Source organism: Rattus norvegicus, chromosome 2 (genome assembly GCF_036323735.1).
Source record: "Rattus norvegicus strain BN/NHsdMcwi chromosome 2, GRCr8, whole genome shotgun sequence".
Lineage (NCBI taxonomy): Eukaryota > Metazoa > Chordata > Mammalia > Rodentia > Muridae > Rattus > Rattus norvegicus.
The window spans coordinates 31,859,459-31,873,635 of record NC_086020.1 but is presented as its reverse complement, the minus strand read 5'-3'; the positions used below and the strand labels follow the sequence as shown (position 1 = coordinate 31,873,635).

Here is a 14,177-nt window from a genome sequence, read left to right as displayed (position 1 = left end):
ATTATATAGCTACTATATGCATATACTTATCAGTATTCCTGTATACCTAACCAGATAGTTACTGTATATTAAACATCTGTTTCTTAAATAGTTGTGTACTTCTACATATTAACCTACAGTCTTCATTTACTGAAATTACCAACTTCTAAATACTTCTCTTTTCAAGTTTTAACACTTTAAAAGATTAGAGAAGGAACTTTAGTAATTAGAAAATTTAAATGTGGGGGAAGGGAGAAAATTTAAATGTGGAAGTGTTCAGAGTTTAATGATAATTTTGGTTGTTTTTCAGTAAGGGGAAAGGAGATGTCTTTTTCTTTGTTATTAAGATGTAAACATTGTCTTCGTAAGTTTTATTTATCATGAGAATTCGTCTAAGCAGAGGCTGGTCTCCAGAAATCTGCAGTTAGGAAACAACATGGAAGGTTAAAAGGAAATCTAACTTTCTAAATTGCTGTGTAGTAGGTTTCTGAAAAAAGTAAGAATGTAATTTAAAAAGAAAAACCTTTGTTTTTTTTTGATAGGTTCATGAAGAATTTATAAATAATATGGCTAATACAACAATTGAAAGTTTGATACAAAAATTTGCTGAGTCAAAAGGCACAGGGAAAGAAAGACCTGGTAAGATAAACTGCAAGGAAACAAATATTTGCCTTATTGTTTTCTTTATTATTTTCTTTACTATTTTCTTTATTTGCATTTCAAATGTTGTCCCCTTCCTGGTCTCCCCTCTGTAGCATCTAACCTCCTCCCCCTCCCCTTTGCCTCTGAGAGGGTACTCATTCCTTACTCACTCCGGCCTCACCCCACTTTCATCCCCCTTCACTGGGGCATCAAGCCTCCACAGGACCAGGCACCTCCCCTCCCACAGATACCAGACAAGGCAGTCCTTACTTTCTTTTCTTTTTTCTTTTTTTCGGAGCTGGGGACCGAACCCAGGGCCTTGGTGCTCTACCACTGAGCTAAATCCCCAACCCCACTATTATTTTTTAAGACAGAATCTTACTATGTAGCATACACTGGCTCGTGATCCTTGCCTTAGTGTTTTGCATCCTTTAAAGATTTGTATTTGAATGTATGCATATGATGGGTAATTTTAACCTTATATCACATATTTGCCCTAAATAACATTTTTAAACCTAAAATGGAGTCAAGCTTGAAATTGAGTCATGCTAGTTTGGTTTGTTGGTTTTAGATTTATTTTATATTTGAGTGTTTTATGTACATGTCTATATGTATATCATGTGCATGCCTGATACCTAAGGAGACTAAAGAGGATACTCACTTCCCCTGAAATTGGAGTTATGGGTGGTCATGGGCTACCATATGGGTGCTGGGAATTCAAGCTGAGTCCTCGGCAAGAGCAAGTATCTAAAACATTGAGCCGTCTCTCCAGCCTCTAATGTAAAGCGTTTGTCACAGCCTTTTAGTTAATAATTTAGCTACTTAAAATGGTTATATAACCTTTATTAAATGAACCTATCTTCGGTTTCAGTAGATTTCTGAAAGGAGAATTAGCCACAGATACAGAAGGCCTGTTTAATAAAGAAAGATTGGGATAAAATATTGATTCTTTAGCACTAAGACCAATATAGAACCTTTCTTAAAACTTACTACCTTTTCTTTTGTCACTGACAGATATTTCTAGGTAATCTTTTATTGAGTGATAACTGCTGGGCATTAGGAATATACCAGTGATTGAGTGAGTGTAGGAGTCCTGCTTTCAGTTTTGTGACTAAATGACCCTAGCTTCTAAATTCTACTCTTCTCTTGTCTCCCCTCCCCTCCCCTCCCCTCCCCTCCCCTCCCCTCCCCTCCCCTCCCCTCCCCTCCCCTCCCCTCCCCTCCCCTCCCCTCCCCTCCCCTCCCCTCCTCCTCTCTTCTCCCCTCCCCTCCCCTTCCCTCCCCTCCTCTCCCCTCCCCTCCCCTCCCCTCTCCCTCCCTCCCTGATTCCCTAGGGTCTTATTACGTGACTCTGGTTGCCTGGTACTCAGTATGTAGATCAGGCTCATGGAGTTTTTTCCTGCTTCTGCATCCTGAGTACAGCGATAAAAGGCATGTGCTACCATGTGTAACTTCTACATTCTACTTTTTATTTATTTATTTTTTTAAGATTTATATAAGTACACTGTAGCTATCTTCAGATACACCAGAAGAGGGCATCGGATCTCTTTACAGATGGTTGTGAGCCACCATGTGGTTGCTGGGAATTGAACTCAGGACCTCTGGAAGAGTAGTAGGGTGCTCTTAACCGCTGAGCCATCTCTCCAGCCCTACATTCTATTTTTTAAAAAAGGTATATTGTATGTCTTAATTTTTTGAGACAGGGACTCTCTCTTACGTAGCTCTAGCTGTCCTGGAACTCTATGTAGACCAGGTTGTTCTCGAACTCTGCCCCTGCTTCCCAAGTGTTGGGATTAAAGTCTGGACCTCTGTGCCTGGTCCCGTATCTTACTTGTATTGAGCATATTGTGACATTGGGTGTAGTAAGTAGTCATTACCTCTTATTATTTAATTTACAGTCTTCCAGACTTTGTTTATTATGCATTATAGTATGAAAGAAATGTATTTTATTTCATAGATAAAATTAATTCAGTCAAATGAAACTATAATATGGAACTCAAAAAAATAGGTAAATGATAGAAGAAAAGTTTGGGAATCGGTTTTCTTCATTATATCACAGAAGCAAGACTTGAAGTCATCTAAATTTTCTTTTTTTCCCAAATCTCATTAATTATTAAATGTTACTAATTGAATGATAAGATATTTCTTCGTCAGATCTTTCTGAATAATTTGTAGTTTTCTTACACAGCTAAGGAGATATTTTTTTACCAGGTCCCTTTAAAATATTATAACATGAATGTTTGACTATGCAATTAACAGTTAACTGGGGAAGTGGTGGTGCATGCCTTTAATCCCAGCGCTTGGAAGGCAGAGTTAGGAAAGCCAGTCTGGTCTGCAGAGCAAGTTCCAGGATAGCCAAGGCTACACAGAGAGACCTTGTTTCAAAAAAACAAAACAAAACAGCACAACACAAAACAAAAGAAAAACTTTAGAATTATGTTACACATAAATCTTTGAATGGTAAGATTAGACTGAAGTGGATGAATTTACTTTCAGAAAATCTTCATTATGTGTTCAAGATCTTCAGAAAGTTGCTAAAGACCAGTGTGCATCTGCAGTGACTGTAGTACACAGGGCACAGAAGCACGTGTGCACTGAGCATTAAGTGTGACCCTCCGAAGCGGGCACTGGTATTTGTTTTACAGTTGGTCTGAGAAGCTTAAGATATGCCTGTGTGAACATATGGGTTCCAGTTCCAGGATTCTTGATCCTAAGACCAATTAGGGAAAATTTGGAGCAGACCTAGTTACAGATAGAGTGAAGATGGTGAGATGTCCAAGTGTACAGGTTTTATCTTTGCATTCTTGTTAGGGTGTCAAACTGTCCTCTCCCAAATGTTATCACTGTTGGAAATTGGGGAAGGAATTCCAGACATCAGCCTCTATTGTTTTTTTTTTTTCCTTCCATTTTTATTAAATTGGATATTTCTTATTTACATTTCAAATGTTATTCCCTTTCCTGCTTTCCTGTCTATCAGCCCCCTAACTCCTCCCCCTCTCCTTCTATATGGGTGTTCCCCCCCATCCTCCTCCCATTACCGCCCCCAGCCCCCAACAATCCTTGCAGTACCAAGGGCTTCCCCTTCCACTGGTGCCCCACATGTGGCCCATACATATACAGCCACCAAAACTAGATAAGATGGATGAAGCAAAGAAGTGCATGCTGATGGGAACCCAACATGGCTATTCACTGCTATCTATGGAATTGGAACCCAGGATCAGTCCTTGTATAGTCTTTAGGTAGTGGCTTAGTCCCTGGAAGCTCTGGTTGGTTGGCATTGTTGTACATATGGGGACCCAAGCCCCTTCAGCTCTTTCAGTCCTTTCTCTGATTCCTCCAACGGGGGTCCCATTCTCAGTTCAGTGGTTTGCTGCTGGCATTCGCCTCTCTATTTGACATGTTCTGGCTGTGTCTCTCAGGAGAGATCTATCTCCGGTTTCTGTCAGCCTGCAAATAGTGATATTTGACTTCTTCCTTTCCAATTTGTATCCCCTTGACCTCCTTTCGCTGTCTGATTGCTCTGGCTAGGACTTCGAGAACTATATTGAGTAAGTAGGGAGAGAGTGGGCAGCCTTGTCTAGTCCCTGATTTTGGTGGGATTGCTTCAAGTTTCTCTCCATTTAGTTTAATGTTAGCTATTGGTTTGCTCTATGTGGCTTTTACTGTGTTTAGGTATGGGCCTTGAATTCCTGTTCTTTCCAGGACTTTTATCATGAAGGGGTGTTGAATTTTGTCAAATGCTTTCTCAGCATCTAATGAATTGATCATGTGGTTTTTATCTTTGAGTTTGTTTATATAATGGATTACTTTGATGGTTTTCTGTATATTGAACCATTCCTGCATACCTGGGATGAAGCCTACTTGATCATGATGGATGACCGTTTTGATGTGTTCTTGGATTCGGTTTGCAAAAATTTTATTGAATATTTTTGTGTCAATATTCATAAGGGAAATTAGTCTGAAGTTCTCTTTCTTGTTGGGTCTTTGTGTGGTTTAGGTATAAGAGTAATTGTGGGGCTGGCGTGATGGCTCAGTGGTTAAGAGCACTGACTGCTCTTCCAGAGGTCCTGAGTTCAATTCCCGGCAACCACATGGTGGCTCACAACCATCTGTAATGGGATCTGATGCCCTTTTCTGGTGTGTCTGAAGACAGCTACAGTGTACACACATACATGAAATAAATAAATATTTTTTTTTTTAAAAAGAGTAATTATGGCGTCATAGAAGGAATTTGGTAGCGCTCCATCTGTTTCAATTTTGCGGAATAGTTTGGACAGTATTGGTATGAGGTCTTCTATGAAGGTCTGATAGAATTCTGCACTAAACCCATCTGGTCCTGGGCTGTTTTTGGTTAGGAGACTTTTAATGACTGCTTTTATTTCTTTAGGAGTTATGGGGTTGTTTAAATGGTTTATCTATTCCTGATTTAACTTTGGTACCTGGTGTTTGTCTAGAAAATTGTCCATTTCCTCCAGATTTTCCAGTTTTGTTGAATATAGGTTTTTGTAGTAGGATCTGATGATTTTTGAATTTCCTCTGGCTCTGTTTTTATGTCTCCCTTTTCATTTCTGATTTTGTTAATTTGGATATACTCTCTGTGCCCTCTCGTTAGTTTGGCTAAGGGTTTATCTATCTTGTTGATTTTCTCAAAGAACCACCTTTTGGTTCTGTGGATTCTTTCTATGGTCCTTTTTGTTTCTACTTGGTTGATTTCAGCTCTGAGTTTGATTATTTCCTGCCTTCTACTCCACCTGGGTGTATTTGCTTCTTTCTGTTCTAGAGCTTTTAGGTGTGCTGTCAAGCTGCTGACATATGCTCTCTCCTGTTTCTTTCTGCAGGCACTCAGCGCTATGAGTTTTCCTCTTAGCACAGCTTTCATTGTGTCCCATAAGTTTGGGTATGTTGTACCTTCATTTTCATTAAATTCTAAGAAGTCTTTAATTTCTTTCTTTATTTCTTCCTTGACAAAGTTATCATTGAGTAGAGCATTGTTTAACTTCCATGTATATGTGAGCGTTCTTCCCTTATTGTTATTGAAGACCAGCCTTAGTCCGTGGTGGTCTGATAGGGTGCATGGGATTATTTCAATCTTCCTGTATCTGTTGAGGCCTGTTTTGTGACCGATTATTTGGTCAATTTTGGAGAAGGTACCATGAGGTGCTGAGAAGAAGGTATATCCTTTTGTTTTTAGATGGAATGTTCTCCAAATATCTGTTAAGTCCATTTGGTTCATAACTTCTGTTAGTCTGTTTATGTCTTTGTTTAATTTCTGTTTCCATGATCTGTCCATTGATGAGAGTTGGGTGTTGAAATCTCCTGTTATTGTGTGAGGTGCAATGTGTGCTTTGAGCTTTATTAAGGTTTCTTTTATGCATGTAGGTGCCCTTGTATTTGGAGCATAGATATTTAGGATTGAGAGTTCGTCTTGGTAGATTTTTCCTTTGATGAATATGAAGTGTCCTTCCTTGTCTTTTTTGATGACTTTTGGTTGAACGTCAATTTTTATTTGATATTAGAATGGCTACTCCAGCTTGCTTCTTCAGACCATTTGCTTGGAAAGTTGTTTTCCAGCCTTTCACTCTGAGGTAGTGTCTGTCTTTGTCTCTGAGGTGTGTTTCCTGTAGGCAGCAGAATGCAGGGTCCTCGTTGCGTATCCAGTTTGTTAATCTATGTCTTTTTATTGGGGAGTTGAGGCCATTGCTATTGAGAGATATTAAGGAATAGTGATTATTGCTTCCCGTAACCTGGGCTGGCATTTGTGTTCTCTTAGGGTCTGTATGACATCAGTCCAGGATCTTCTGGCCTTCATAATTTCTGGCGAGAAGTCTGGTGTGATTCTGATAGGTCTCCCTTTATATGTTACTTGACCTTTTTCCCTTACTGCTTTTAATATTCTTTCTTTATTTTGTGCGTTTGGTGTTTTGACAATTATGTGACAGGAGGTGTTTCTTTTCTGGTCCAATCTATTTGGAGTTCTGTAGGCTTCTTGTATGCCTATGGGTATCTCTTTTTTTAGATTAGGGAAGTTTTCTTCTATGATTTTGTTGAAGATATTTACTGGTCCTTTGAGCTGGGAGTCTTCACTCTCTTCTATACCTATTATCCTTAGGTTTGATCTTCTCATTGAGTCCTGGATTTCCTGTATGTTTTGAGATAGGAGCTTTTTGCATCTTACATTATCTTTGACAGTTGAGTCGATGATTTCTATGGAATCTTCTGCTCCTGAGATTCTCTCCTCTATGTCTTGTATTCTGTTGGTGATGCTCACATCCATGACTCCTGATCTCTTCCCTAGGTTTTCTATCTTCAGGGTTGTCTCTCTTTGTGCTTTCTTTATTGTTTCTATTTCCATTTTTAACTCCTGGATTTTTTTTTTTTCATTTCCTTCTCCTGTTTTGCTATTTTTTCCAGTAGTTCTTTAAGGGATTTTTGTGTTTCCTCTTTAAGGGCTTCTAGTTGTTTACTTGTGTTGTCCTGTATTTCCTTAAGGAAGTTATTTATGACCTTATTAAAGTCCTCCATCATCATGATAAAACGTGGTTTTAAATCTACATCTTGGCTTTTTGGTGTGTTTGGGTATCCACTGTTTGCTTTGGTGGGAGAATTGGGCTCTGAAGATGCCAAATAGTCTTGGTTTCTGTTGCTTGGGTTCCTGTGCTTGCCTTTCGCCATCAGGTTGTCTCTGGTGTTAGCTTTTCTTGCTGTTTCTGATGGTGGCTTGACTCCTGTGGACCTGTGTGTCAGCGCTCCTGGAGACCTGTTTTCCTGTTTTCTTTCAGCCAGTTATGGGAACAGAGTATTTTGCTCTCAGGCATGTAGTCGTTCCTCGGGGCTGGCACTCAGCTCTCTGTGAGGGCAGCAACCAGAAGGGTTCTACCCCTACTTCTCCTAGGTCCCTGTGCATAGGGGCCACAGATGGCGCTAGGCATTTTCCTCTTGAGTCAGGAATGTGGGCAGAGATTAGTCTCCTCTGGTTTCACAGGGGTGTCTGCCCCTCTGATGGTCTGTTCCTCACCCTGCCCCCCCCCCCCGGGATTTGGGTGCAGGGAGCTGTTTGACTGGTTTAGTTCAGATTCGCGCACAGTCTTGACTGCGGGGATCCTGCAGCTGACTGCTCCTATCTTCCTATGTCCAGAGGCACTATGCAGTTTCCTCTTGGGCCAGGGATGTGGGCAAAGGTGGGCAGAAGTGGCGGTCTGCCCTGCCCTGCAGTCTCAGGATTGCCCACATTTCTGGGTGTTCAGCTCCTCTCCCCTGGGGTTTGGGAGCAGCGAGCTGTGGGCTGGGATCAGAGAGGTTCGGGCCACGGCCAAAGACCGAGAGTGCCCAGTCCCAGAGGACTTCTGCCTTTCTGTGACTTGAGTCCACCAGGCAGGTCACTTGGAGCAGAAAAGTTGGTCTTACCTCTGCTCTCAGGCATGTAGTCACTCCTGTTGGCGACTTCCAGCTCTTCGTGAGGGTAGCAACCAGCTCTCTGTTGATTTTTTATAACTATATAAAAATATAATATGTATTTATATTTTATACATAATATATACTAATATGTTATACATAAGTGTACAACATATTTATAAGTATAACTTATATATGTACAGTTATCTAAAATTTTTCTAAAAATTTAGTCAAAGCCAGGTCACTTAAGCAGAAACCTGAACCTAAACTTATAAGCAATGCTTTATCCCATAAGTCACAGATCATCCACAACAGTATGTCGAAAAAGGATCCCCTTTGAAGTGGCTTGTCTTCAAACAGTACCTGAGAATAAGTGGAACGTTAGAATGTTATCTCAGCAGTCCTTTTTTTTTTTTTTTTGGTTCTTTTTTTCGGAGCTGGGGATCGAACCCAGGGCCTTGCGCTTCCTAGGCAAGAGCTCTACCACTGAGCTAAATCCCCAACCCCCCAGCAGTCCTTTTGTCCCAGCCTCTGGAGAGCAGCTTCTAGAGTTATCATCATGGTTTACCATTTTCAGCTCTGACTGGCATTAGGGTTAGAGGTTGAGACATAGTTTCACTGGGTATCTCTAGTGATATCCTAGAACTCACCCTGTACACCAGGCTGGCCTCCAACAGGAGAACTCCTCCTGCCTCTGCCTCCCAAGTATTGGGACTAACGGTGTGGTCACCATGTCCAGCTCCAGTTTTAATAGCATTTTATTTTTTTCTCTTGATGTAATTTTTTTTGTTATTTTGTGTTTTCGAGATGGAATCTCTCTGAGGTCCTGGATGGCCTCAGACTCATAGAGATAGGCCTCCCTTTGCCTTCATAGGTCAATGACTATGTCAGTTGAGAATCAAAATAGGAAAAAAAATCAAACTTTGATTGGCTAGTATTAGTATACTAATTTTAGGGAAGGTGTTTTTAGGGCATGTCTGGTTTAGTTCTAGATTGTAGTATCTGTTCAAAGCATATCATACTATCAAATAAAAGCTTTTAAAACTGGAATCGATTGTATATATGTTTCAATTATAGGATATAATCATGTTATTAATATTTAATCATTAATTTGAAAGATCAGTGCAGAGGATTTAGTTTGTAATTAGGTAAACTAGAAGGAAAATGTTATATAACCTGACTTGTCTTGCTCTCATAGAATTTTACTACTTAATGAAGACTTTAAAATAATCTTGTCCAAAGCCATAAATATATTGGAACTTATGCAACATGCCTTTCATTTCATACAGAAATCCTACTTTGCTTTCTGTGGCTGTGATAAAACACTTGACAAAAATTTGAAGAGAAAAGAGTTTATTTCAGGTTACAGTTTATAGTCCATCATATAGGGAACTCCATTTAGATCCCCACTTATATTCTTTCGTTATCTTAGTAGCCCTGATCAGTCATGTATTTCATTTGATGATAGGATTTGTATATGGCTGATGCTAGTCTAGAGCTTGCTATATATAGCCTAAGTTTTCTTTTTCTTAAAAAAGATTTATTTTTATTTTACATGTATGAGTACACTGTGGCTGTCTTCAGACACACCAGAAGAGGTCCTCAGATCCCATTACAGATGGTTGTGCGACACCCTGTGGGTGCTGGGAATTGAACTCAGGACCTCTGGAATAGCATTCTTGCTCTTAGCCAATGAGCCATCTCTCCAGCCCCCTAGACTAGGTTTTCAAACTCAGTCTTCTTGCTTCACCTCCCATAGTTCTGGATTTCAGGTACAGCACTATACCCAATTTAGGATTCATATTTTTGTTTTCTATTTTATAGTCATCCTGCTAGATTTACTGTCTGCTTTTCATAAAAACTTAGTGCTACCAGTTATAAGAAATAATAGGTAACTTTAAAAAATAAAGTTAACAGGCTTTGTAAGTATCTTTAAATTGTGTAAGGTTTGAAATAAAGGCTTTGTTGGAACACTTGTCTTTGTTTTCATTACATGACAAAGTAGATTTGTAGCTTCTAGTTCAAAGTTCTTAAAGTCAAAGCTGTAGATCTTTAAAAATAAAAATAAAAACAGGGGAAGGGTAGATGTTTAAAAAAAAGAAAAAAAGAAAAAGGGGAAAATGAACTTCTTGTGATCATAGTTCCTAAGTGAGGTTAATATATTTAGATTCTGTAATATTTCAGCTTCTACACTAGGTATATTACTACAAATTAAAAGATAAAACAAGTACTTTTTGAAAAATAGATGACAACCTGTTAGTTATCTTTCTAGGCCCCTTGAAGATTTGGTAAAATGTCAAGCCTAGAGAACTTACTATCCCATGATGCTATCTAGTCTTCTTTTAAATTTTATAAATTTATTTTTTTAAATCTTGCAAATAAATAAAATTTTCTACACCAGAATTAATCAGATCCTAAGTTTGTATGGTTCTGAATTCTATGTAGTCGGAATAGTTCTTTGGAATGGAAGCTGTGGAACTTAAACTTTATCCTTTTAGCAATGAATATATTTTATGCACTTAGCCACCACCCAAACCAAAAGATCCATGACAGGATTAGAACTAGAAAAGCAATTGCTTTATATCTTTTATCATCTAGATTTTTAAAAATTGCTTTTAAAATAAGAGAAAATAAAGTAAAAAAATTTGTTTTGAGGTAGGTTATCTCTGTGTGTAGCCTTGGCTGTCCTGCAATTCCTTCTGTAGACTAGATGCATTTATCAGAGAGAAGGGGAGGGGGTGTTTGTTGCTGAGCTCCCATAATCCTCCCATCTCCCTCACATCTCCCTAACCTCAGAGATAACCTTTAAGATAGCCGGAGATGGCAAGAGAGAAAAGATGCTTGAAAATGTATGTTGAGCATAAGTTTTCACTCTAAAGTTTGTTGCAAACTTCGATATCTGTTGAATAGTGGGACGTATTTTAAAGTGAGGCGTATGTATTCATTTCATCAGACTTTGTGTCCACAGCGTTTGACAGTCTCACCATGACCTGCTTAGGTTCTGCTTTGCTGGTGTTTGTCAGGGCTTAGTTTTGTGCTGGACTTGAATAAGGGCAGGATTTCTGGTCTGCATTTCCCTAAGAACTAACGGGATACATCTTCTTATGCTGTGACCATTTATGATTTTCTCGTCAAAGCATTTCAGATCTTTTGGCCATTCCAAGAATTGGACTGAATGTGTTATTAATACTGAATATGTTAAGCTGTATGCCAGATCTATATTTTGTGTAGTATTTTTGTTTGTTTGTTTTTTAGTTTGGATTTTCTTTTTTTTAAATCTATTTGTCTGCCTGGTGCTCTCAGTATTGGATCTCTTGGGATGTGAGTTAACAGACAATTGTGAGCCACTATGTGGGTACTGAGAATTAAATCTAGGTGTTCTAGAAGAGCAGTCAGTGCTCTGAACCACTGAACCATCTCTCTTAGCCCCTGGGTTATTAGTTTGAAAATCAAAGGTTGATTTTGATCAAGTCCAGTTTGCCAGATTTATGTTTTATGCTTTTGATGGTATTTTCAAAAATTTTTTTTGTGTTACTATGGAGGGAATCCAGGGCCTGTCACACACTAGGCAAGCTGCTCTACCCCTGAGCTATATGTATTGCCCAGCCTTGTTTTTACTAGGTCACCTTCTGACCCAGAAAGACATTCAATTCAGTCCTCTTGCCTTAGCCTCCCAGCTAGCTTTGAAGCCTGCTTCACCAGTGGAGCTTAGTGTCATAGTAAAGAAGTACTTTATCTCTGTGCCCATAGAGGATGGTACACACCTTTAATCCTAGCACTCAAGAAGGACAGCCAGGGCTACATAGAGAAAGCCTGTCTTTAAAAAACAAAAAAATAGGGGGTGGGGGGGTGGGGGGTTGTTACCATTTGTCTAATTCAATATCACAAAGATTTTTTCCTAATTTTCTAGTTTTATTGTCGTTTTATAGCTTTAGAAGGACAAAGGAATAGTCTAAAAAGCTCCCATTGGTCATAGCTAGAATGACTTGAGCAAGTAGTAAGTAATGAGTGGATTACATTGTAACCCAGAAAAGAAAATCACTTGCTGCAGTTTTGGACAGGCATTGAAAACTTTTAGATAAATAATTAAAAGCTTTTTATCAAAATAAAAATGTATAAATCTTTTTTAAAAATTACATTTATTCATTGTGTGTGTGTGTGTTTGTACATATACAACTTAAGGAGGTTGATTCTCTGCTTCTGTCAGGAGGGTCCTAGGAATCTAATTCAGGTTGTCAGGCTTGGCAGCAAGTTCCTTTACCTGCTGAGCCATCTTTTTACCATTATTTCTAATTTTGATGTTGTTAATTTTTTGAGACAAGGTCTTATTATATAGCCCTGGCTGTCCTGGGATTTGCCTTGCTGACCAGGCTGGTCTCATACTCAGAGATCTGCCTGTCTCTTCGTCTAGAGCGTTGAGATTAAAGCCTGTACCATGACTTTATTATTTTTATTTTTAATTTAATTAGTTACTGAATTTTTGATATAGGCTTTTACTGTATAAACCTAGGCTGCCCTCAAATTACAGGTAGCTCTTGCCTCAGCTTTCCTAAGTAGTAGGATTACAAGTATGTGCCCCATACGTAAAAATAGTGATATTTTGTTTTGTTCTGTTGGAACTCCCTATGTAGAACATGCTGGCCTCAGCAATCTGCCTGTCTCTGTCTCCTAAATTCTGGGGTTAAAAGCGTATGCCACCAATACCTGGTCCAAAATTCATAATTTTAATAACCAAAATAACAGCAGCAACAACAACATTTAAATTTTTTAATACTTCAACAAAAATATGTGAGAGTAAAAAGAAAAGAAAAACATGTGAAGAAAACTTCAGTAATTATTAAGGATGTTTAAATTAAGACCATACTAACTTTTCAAGTTACAAATGTATCACCTTAGAAATTTTGTTTATATTATCTAGTTTGAAGATTTTTTCCTCCAACTTTATTAGATTGAGTATTTCTTATTTACACAACATCCCCCAACCCCTCCCACTCCCCTTCTATATGGGTGTTCCCCTCCCCATCTTCCCCCCATTACTGCCCTCCCCCCCCAACAATCACGTTCACTGGGGGTTCAGCCTTGGCAGGACCAAGGGCTTCCCCTTCCACTGGTGCTCTTACTAGGCTATTCATTGCTACCTATGCAGTTGGAGCCCAGGGTCAGTCTATGTATAGTCTTTGGGTAGTGGCTGAAGATTATTTTTTAACCATTATATTGTAGTTAATGTTCCTCAGCTCATTTAGCCATTATTATTGACAAACTATAGCATTAAGTCAGGTGGATACTTGTTAAGAATACAGAATTTTAACCTGGCAGCCTTTAATCCCATCTTGGGAAGCAGAGGAAGGCAGATCTCTGAATTCAAGGCCAGTCTGGTCTACACAGAGATCCAGGGCATCCAGGGAAACACGGAGAAACCCTGTCTTGAAAAACAAACAAACCAGGATCACAAACCCTATCAATCCCAAACCAGAACATATATTTTAACATGACCTCTGGGTAGTTTGCATACAGGACAGCTGGAGAAGCCTTGTCTGACTTAAAGGAATAACAGCCCCAGTGTCCTATAGAACTGCACTTCTCTAATGTGATTCTTTTTTTTTTTTTAAGATTTATTTATTTTATGTATATGAGTACACTGTAGCTGTTGGTTCTCATTACAGATGGTTGTGAGCCACCATGTGGTTACTGGGAATTGAACTCGGGACCTCTGGAAGAATAGTCAGTGCTCTTAACCGCTGAGCCATCTCGACAGCCCTCTAATGTGATTCTTGAACCATCAAAATGCTGAGTCCTGAATACCATCCTGGACTTGAATAGGGTTCGCTGGGATTGTAGTCTAGAGCTATGTGGCTTGACATACCCTCCCCTCTGGATGGTCATAACCTTGGGATCATTGATTGAATAATGTTGCAGTAGGACTTTTTGATGGTCAGATGGGATTTTAAATTAAAGAAATTGTTTCTACAGGTTCTTTACTAAAGTAGATATCGTTGATATTTGTAATTTCCAAATGGTTTAACAGAAGAGGAAGGGAAAAATGTATATGGATATATGTAAAGAGAAAGCATACATGACAAAGATCACGTAAGCATTCCCCTTTCATATGTGATAAGAATGAGTGACCCTACACTCAAAATAAGTCACCAACTATCTAGGAACCG

At 39.0% G+C, this 14,177-nt stretch overlaps 1 protein-coding gene across 4 annotated transcripts in view; it reads left to right on the top strand.

Annotated features, from left to right (window-relative positions):
* Positions 1-14,177, top strand: part of Fcho2 (FCH and mu domain containing endocytic adaptor 2) — a 103,116-nt gene that overhangs the window by 42,836 nt on the left and 46,103 nt on the right. For 3 of the 4 annotated variants that reach the window (XM_063281690.1, XM_063281689.1, NM_001191632.1), the window contains exon 8: positions 522-618. In XM_063281690.1, coding sequence (XP_063137760.1) covers positions 522-618 — 97 coding nt within the window. Of the gene's footprint in view, positions 1-521; positions 619-14,177 lie in introns of those variants that run through there. The other variant, XM_063281691.1, reaches the window with a different exon arrangement.